The sequence below is a fragment of the Solea solea genome, chromosome 9 (genome assembly GCF_958295425.1).
Source record: "Solea solea chromosome 9, fSolSol10.1, whole genome shotgun sequence".
Taxonomy (NCBI): Eukaryota; Metazoa; Chordata; class Actinopteri; order Pleuronectiformes; family Soleidae; genus Solea; species Solea solea.
In genome coordinates, this window is record NC_081142.1 from 25987424 (window position 1) to 25995618 (window position 8195).

At 40.1% G+C, this 8195-nt stretch overlaps 1 protein-coding gene across 1 annotated transcript; it reads left to right on the forward strand.

The window, feature by feature from the left end:
• The first annotated feature begins 599 nt into the window (after positions 1-599).
• Positions 600-7920, forward strand: tm2d1 (TM2 domain containing 1). Its single transcript, XM_058639444.1, has 6 exons — positions 600-751; positions 1506-1579; positions 2306-2414; positions 2740-2831; positions 5066-5139; positions 6414-7920. The coding sequence occupies exons 1-6, from the start codon at positions 624-626 to the stop codon at positions 6522-6524; spliced, it is 588 nt and encodes a 195-aa protein (XP_058495427.1). The 5' UTR covers positions 600-623; the 3' UTR covers positions 6525-7920.
• The last annotated feature ends 275 nt before the right edge of the window (positions 7921-8195 follow it).

Genomic DNA, 8195 nt, shown 5'->3' on the forward strand with positions numbered 1-8195 from the left:
GGCTCAGCAGCTAAACGGTGTACAGTTTTACAATTAAAGCAATTAAAGTACTGTTTATTCAGTACCGTATTTACTATCTGATATATTACATCAATTTTGTGGACTGTTAGATTTATTTTTACGTTATTTAACCCATCAGAAGCATGTTTTCCTTACAAATAATCACATATAAAGTATGTGTTTTTACTTCAAAATAATCACCAATATCAAACTTCTGGAGTACTTCTAGTATATTTTTTGGCCTGAAATCTCAATGGAAATGTCAACAGAACAACTTAAACACAGGTGATGCTTTCAACAAATAGTAACTTGGTAGCTTTATTTTCAATGAGTAGAACCAGCAGTTTAAATCATTAAAATGCATTAAAATTACAACAAGAATCAAACTACATTACAATAGTAAAGCAATTAAGAGGCAAATTCATTAACTCGATTCCCCCAAAAATATAACTTTTTTTTCGTAGAATTACAAATATGAAACAAAATCGTGCTATTTTTTTAATATAACACAGCGTTAAGTTGATAATAGTTGTGAAATCGTGCGATTGTGTCCTCCAGAGCTCTAGATTACCACCCTGACAGGCGTCCTAAAGGCATCATCACGTCACGTGACAGTCATCATCATGGCGGCCTCCCGGACGCGGTGTTTACGTTCTGGGATGTGGATTCTGTTGTTTTATGGCGTGTTTTCGCAGTTAGCGGAGGTTTTGACTGAAGACGCGCTCAGCTGCGAAGACCTCCGGCTCGGACAGTATCCTTTCAACACGCGTGTGTCAACCCAACAGCCGGCGAGAGGGCGAACAGTCACCCGGCGGTGCTGGTTAGCTACCGTTAGCTTAGCGAGGCTCAGCAGTTAAACGGTGTAAATATTCACAATAAAAGCAGCTAATTTAGTCATATTTGTTTGTTTATTCAGTATCGTATTTACTGTCTGATATATTACAGTTATTGTGTGTTCTACAGTTATTTTTTACGTCCTTAAAACCATAAGAACCGTGTTTTCCTTAAAATAAACATATATAACCCCATATTCTTCATCTAAATTGTATGCATTTGTACCTAAATATAAACCCTTCTACAGTACTTCTCGTATTCCAGTGAAAGTACACAAGTATTATCTGAAATATGAGTTCAACCTATCAAAGATAAAGTTCTTATCCAGTTGTCAATAGTCCTGATTAGACATTTTATAATATTTATTTTTGGCATAATAAAAGTTATATCCCCATCTGCTATGACACAATATGAAAAGTGTTAAATTTCACTACAGAAGAGAGATTTGGCCACAGGGATAAAATAATATTTTGGTTTCAGTTATCAGTGTTCCCAATACATCGGCAAACATCCAATATCACATTTATCATTAAACAGTTATTTTTTGGAGGGAAAAAAAGGAAACTGGCTAAATACAAGGGTCAAAAGGATCAGTTATCAGCTCCGTGAGTTTATTCTGTGTTAGTGTTCAGTTCATCAGCTGACAGCGTGGACTCCTTGACTCGGCTCATGTATCTGTGTAATGAGCCTAAGATTGACGAAGCCACTCAGGAGCCAGAAAACTGCAGGGACGCGACGGCCTGGGGTGAGCAGGATGTGAACACCTGTGATTTTGTTCTTCTTCTCTTCGGTGCAGAAACGACAGACTGCAGTTCATAGAAACACAGAAAGAAATCAATTAATCCAGGTGAAGCTAAAAGGAGAGAATCACCAAGAAGTAGAACAAAAGCTGTGTCTCAGTTTATCTCATATCAGAGTTAAATGAGACAGTCTGGTCTCTGGTGCACCTGGGACTGCATTTTCTTTATCTGACTCAGACCGAGACCTATAGAATACTGACCAAACCTAATCTGGCATGTGCCCTGTCATTTTTGTCTAAGCTTGACCTGAACCTGAATCACACTCTGACGGTCACATAGACGGTTGTTAGGCCTTTGTTTGTGGTTACGACAAACGACAGCATTTATCGTGACACATAAAAACACACACAGATCACACACCTCGAGTTATTACCGGCACTAATATGAGTATAATCACATTTCAAACTCGCCATTAACAACAATCAGTTCTTCTTCATTAACTTTTGTGCGTAATCAGTAGTAATTAGTTACAGGGCGGATTATTTTCTGGAGTTGTTGAGGAGGAAAAGTGGAAAAAGAGGCTTCAATTTCCTGTGTGTTGCATTCAGTGTCCTGTCGATAATCGTAAACAGAAATACTTGGTCAAACATTTATTGTTTTCTACTTGTTATCGATGTTAATGTTCAACTGTATGGATGTCTAAACGTGTGTGTGTGTGTGTGTGTGTTCAGTGGAGTGCCTTCCAGCTCCAAACATCAGCTGTCGACTGGTTAACGGGACAGAGATCAAGTTCAGTGGTAAAGAGGTGGGCTTCAACAAAACCATCTCCTGTAGGAACGTGTGAGTACACACACACATACATACACAACACACTCACACTCACACATACATACGGCTTCAGCTTCCTGCAGGGTGCTTGCAGACTGGAGGTCATTCCTCATCCCATCCTGGTCTTGAATATTACGACTTGCAAATATTTCACTATAAAAGCCTTGTTTTAAAGAAAGGAGTTATTTTACTTTGAAACAGTTACTCAAAGTGTCGGTGACATATTTGACAGATGTAGAATTTTAAACAGAGATCAAAGGTCACATTAGCATGGAGTGAAAATAGAAGATGTGTGTCTCTAACTTGTTGATTTGTGATTGTTGTGTATTTTTTTTAGGAGTGGTTATTCCTACAAAGTCGCTGTGGCTCTGTCTCTGTTCCTCGGCTGGCTTGGAGCTGATCGCTTCTACCTGGGCTATCCTGCACTGGGTAAACACACACACACACATTTGTTTGCACAGCTATTCTTCTTAGGACACTGTTATTTGCAGCCCTGCTCTGTTATTTTTCCACCAGTTAATGTCTCAAATTGCTGGGTCTCAGATCACATTTCACACACACTAAACCAACAACTTGTTCCTGGAACTGAATTCTCTGAAACCCTGGTAAAAAGAGCAGCATTGCCCTTTAAATTCCCCTGTTTTTCCATGGTTTTCCAGCCTGAATTCAAACCCAATTTAATTAGTCTTTGTTCGTCACTGATCTACACACAATGGAACCTAATAACCCAAAGAATAACAGTTAGAATTTCCACAATAAGGCCGAGTTATTATCTGCAGCCTGAGTCTGTGCTCTCATCCTCTGTTTAATGAGACACCTGCACCAGCACAAAGGCTCAAAGCCTGCACACACACACACACACAAACATGCACACGTGTGTGTGTGTGTGTGTGTTACTGGAGGACAGCTGCACTGACAAACACCTGGCCTGGTTTGGCACAGGTCGTCCTGGCCTGAGCCAAGTCAGATTTATTAAATAAAATAATGAAATAAAAAAATCACGTGACCAGCGTCTTTGTTTCAAAGCTGCACAGAACGAATAAGAACATTAAGAATCAGACGATAAGATCTCTTTGTTGAAAGCCTTGGTGGCGCCCCCTGCAGGCGATACATTATCCGAATCCTGATCATTTATCTTATTCTAAAAGTGCAACCGTTCTTGACCACTGAAGTCTGACATTCTCACACAAATCAGTTTGTTTGTTTCTTATTCTGAATATTTTGATTATATTTTTAGTGGGTTTTCTCTGGCTTCCTCCCACAGTCCAAAAACATGCAATATGGGGATTAGGTCAAATGGTCACTCTAAATTGACCATAGGTGTGAATGTGAGAGTGAATGGTTGTTGGTCTCTGGCCCTGCGAGTGAACCCAGCTGACGTGAGCCTATCGCCCCACGTCAGCTGAGATTGGAACAGCACAGGACAAAGCGGTAGTTAATGGATGGATGAATAGCTTTACAGAAAACATGTTGACATTATCATATTTTCATAATCTGATTCATTGAGTTCTTGTTTGCTCCATAAAATCCTAATCAGTGTTTCCTAAACCGCAAAATCATTATGTTTTCAAACGTCTTCCCAAAAAGAATCAGTTTTAATTGATTTTATTTTGTGAAGTGAAGAAAAGAAACCAGAAGATATTCACATTTAAGAAGCTGGAAACACTCAAAACAATCAAATCAATTATCAAAATAGTTGCCTGTTCATTGAGTAATGGATTAAGAATTGTTGAATGAATAATTGCGGCCCTAGTTTTCAGATGATTTGCTTTTACAGGCAGTTTTTTTTAAGTGTAGAGTCTGCCTGAGAAACAGCTTTAATCAGGCAGCCCACGGCCAAGAGGAAAGATGTCAAATTCACCCTCACTAATTGGTGTGTGTGTGCAAAAATAAGTGATTCTAATTCTTTTACTTTATCTTCTCAATAAAAGCAGTCAGTAAAGTAGTTATGTCAAACCTGCTGCCTCCAGAATACGACCAAATACTACTAATAAAGATATTACAGGGAGTTTTTATGCTGATGTGTCCCTGGGTTAAGACGTTAAAGCCCATATTTTCCTGCTGCAGCTGTGACAGCAGTGTGTGACAGATGAGTGATATGAACGAGTGTGTGTGACATGGTGAATGGATAAACCTTAATGTAAAAGCACTTTTCGTGGTTGTCGTGATGAGAAAAGCACTTTGTAAATGATTTTTCTTTACTGCACAAAAACAAATGAGGTTAGTTTTTGAAATCCACTGTATATGCTGTAAACCTAACAAACGGAGCAGCCTGAAGAAACACGAGCACACTGGATTCTTTCTGTGATGGCTTTTATTTTCCTACTTCCTCTCCCGCTCGTGCTGAATTCATGCGGCTCTGTCGCTGCACCCGCTTCAGAAAATCAAAGTTCTGCGTATCCACGTTGATGAGAATGGATGTGTATCAGCTCCGACGCCAGATCATGGTATTTTAGGGGTAAAGCTGCTCCTCTAAACTCAACTCACTGTGAACCCTGCATTTCTTTCACTTGCTCTCATGCACTGCAGTTTAGAGTGTTAGCCACGGGAATTTTCTCAGTCTCTATCTATGAAACCAAAAGGTCATTCATTCATTCATTCATTCATTCATTCATTCATTCATTCATACAAACTCACCATGGCATTTTCTCCTCTGTTTCCAGGACTGTTGAAGTTTTGCACAGTTGGATTCTGTGGAATTGGGACTTTGATCGACTTCATACTCATCGCCATGCAGGTGAGTCCTGACTCGAGTCCACTAATCTCTCAGGTTGTCGGTCAGATTCTCTCACGTGACACTCACTCTGTTGAGATACATCATTATAATTAATACAGGTACAATATGTAAATATTCAGTGAATATTTTCTGGTTTCTTTCATGTAACATAATTGTTACATGGATTTTCACAGATCTAATGCTGCAAATTTTACAAAAATATAATCTCTCTAAACTGATAAAAGACAAAATGAACCCAAAGTAGTTGAGGGTTCCCATGGGTCCTCGAATCCTTGAAAACATGGAGTCCTACTCACCAGCGGTGTGGTGGACACTGTCCACTGTCTCTCTGCAGAACAATGAGCGAGTAAAGTTAGGAAAGAGAGAGAAAATGACGATGTGATGTCTGGGAAATGAAAATTCCAAGATCCCAAGGACAATCACGGACGAAGACGCTCTAACAGAGTTGTCCTCCCGTCTTAAGCTGTGTCAGCACATTCAGTCCTTGAATCGGAGGGAATTGCTCCTGTAAAGAATTTGATGTCAACCAAGGTGTGTGTGTGTGTGTGTGTGTGTGTGTGTGTGTGTGTGTGTGTGTGTGTGTGAACCCTGTGTTAGAAATGATTGAAGAACACACTTGTGTGTTTCTTTGAGGGTGACACCTGTGATGAAGACTTCCACGCTTCTCTGCAGCTCCGCCTCATATTTTAGTCGCTAACTCGCGGGGTCTGTTGTTGTCATTGTTGTTGTTGTGAAGGCAGTTGAATAAACAGGCGTTGGCCGATCCATCGTCCACGCTGTGCTGCGGTTTTTTTTCCGAGTCTCAACATAATGAACGATGCTTCCAGAACTTCCTAATGGACGGCGAGAGAAAAGAGGGAAATGGAAGGTGAAAGGTCAAAGCACTAGTGTTTTCGACATCCATTACAGGAGAGAGTGGAGGGGAACAGCGATGGATGGATGGTGCAAATGAGCCGTTGTCTTTGACAGAGCAGATTTTTCTTTTAAAAAAACTTGGACAGCAGTTCATGTTTTGTGCCAACACAGCAAAAACCTCACAACATGAAATGTAAATAATCTGAGTCAGATTTAACCCTCTTATGAGCATCATGATCCTAATCAGGCTGTCCGGAACCAGACCAGTCTAGTGCTAAAAGAAAGAAGAAATCAAGGATTTGGAGAATCTCACGATTCGTGTCATGTCACTGTGATCTCTCTCAGTCATGAAGTCTGATTTTAATCCCACGTTTGGCCTCATTTGCCGCGATGTTACAGTTCTGTGTGTCCTCCTGCAGATCGTGGGTCCAGCAGACGGATCGAACTACATCGTGGATTATTACGGCGCCCGGCTGACCCGCCTCTCCATCACCAATCAGACGTACAGGAAGCCTCACCTGTCTCTGTGAAAACACACAAACCCTGGTGCAGTGAACCATGTAAACTCTGAAATGTCTTCACTGTGTGACCAAACTTCTGGAATATTCAGAAGTTTGACCTGTCAGTAATCTCAGATTAAACTCAAATGGTGACCGTCGCGTTTGTGTAACTGCAGAAGTTACCAGGCCTTTGTTTGAGTTAGAACTGTTACTATTTCAGTACAAAGGATTCATTTAAAACACTTTTAAAGTGGAACTTTGGGAGCCTGGTTGTTTCCTCGTGTGTCGTTTCCTCCTCCTCCTCACTTCCTCACTTCCTCCCACCACAGTTTCTTCTGCTGCTTTTTCGCCATCTCTGACACAGTGAACTTCTAAAATAACGCTATCACTGAAGCAATTTGTGTTTGACCCCCTGAGTCTGAGGACTCTGGGTCAGCGGCCCTGATCCCTGATCCCTGATCCCTGATGGAGGCTGGTATTCCACTAACAGGCAGTAGGGGGCAGTGGAAACAGTTGTCGTATACGACTCTGAAGCTGTTAAATCAGGGTTAAAATCCTGCTTTAAACTTTTCATGTTGTTTGGATAAGTAATGAAAGAAACATCATCATATATATCGTTAAACGAGCCACGCGGCATAAACAGGAGCTGTGAAAGACTTTAATCCACAGACAACTGCGGGCAGGAAGTAGTGAGACCTTAAAACCTCAGGAGCCTCGTGAAAAGAATAGAAATGTGCTCAGATATGAATTTTCCTGTAAGTGAAACACGCACTCCTGGGACACACTTGTTAAATATCACAGAGTAAAGTCCGGCTTTAGAGGAGCTTTCTGAGGGAATGAACAAGTGACTGTGGTTCAGGATGTTTCATTAAAAGTGATAGCATGTGTCGCGGGAATCTTTGTTCTTTCTCCCTCAGGGGGGCGCCACTGTCCGCTCTGAGGTTATGAAAATTATATTTTCAAGTAAAAAAATCCCAGTGACACAAGTGGATGATCAGAATTCTTTAGATTATAATTTTAGATGAATTATTGTTTCGATCTTCTACAGACTGAAGAGAACAAACGTGTTTCTCACAGATATCGTTCATCATATTTATTCAGAGTCGTTCAGCCCGAGTACACAAAGTACCACAGTTTGAGTTTTCCAAGATTCTTCTCCTCTGACGTCTTTTTCTTTTCCACGTCTGTACATAATCTGTATGTCATCATGTACACGTTCAACCAAACCGATTTTCAATCATTTAAAGGGCCGTTACTCTAGTTTTTTTCTGCCCATTAACCGACGTTGGATTAAGCTGCTGATATTTTTACGTCCGTCATCTGTTCTTCATGTTCTACATGTTGATTTATGTTGCTGTAATATATTGTGCTCTTAAATTATATTTTGTGTTTGTTTTTGTTGAATAAATGTCACTCTGGTTGTTTATACTGTCATGTTTGTGAGTTTTCTCACAGTAAAATCCACAGAGCAGCCTGACAGACACAAGCTCATACATTTATACATGTGCTATTTTTATATATTTATATATATGTGAAACTGACGACATGGTGTGTTCTATTTGTAGTCAGAACTCAGAGAAACACTCAAAAATGCGTTTCTTCAGAGACAATTTCTAATTGAAATTAATTGAAAAACACTTCAGACAAAATAATCTTCTAGGAAAATCTGTGAATTAGGAATAAAATGACATAATTCCATGT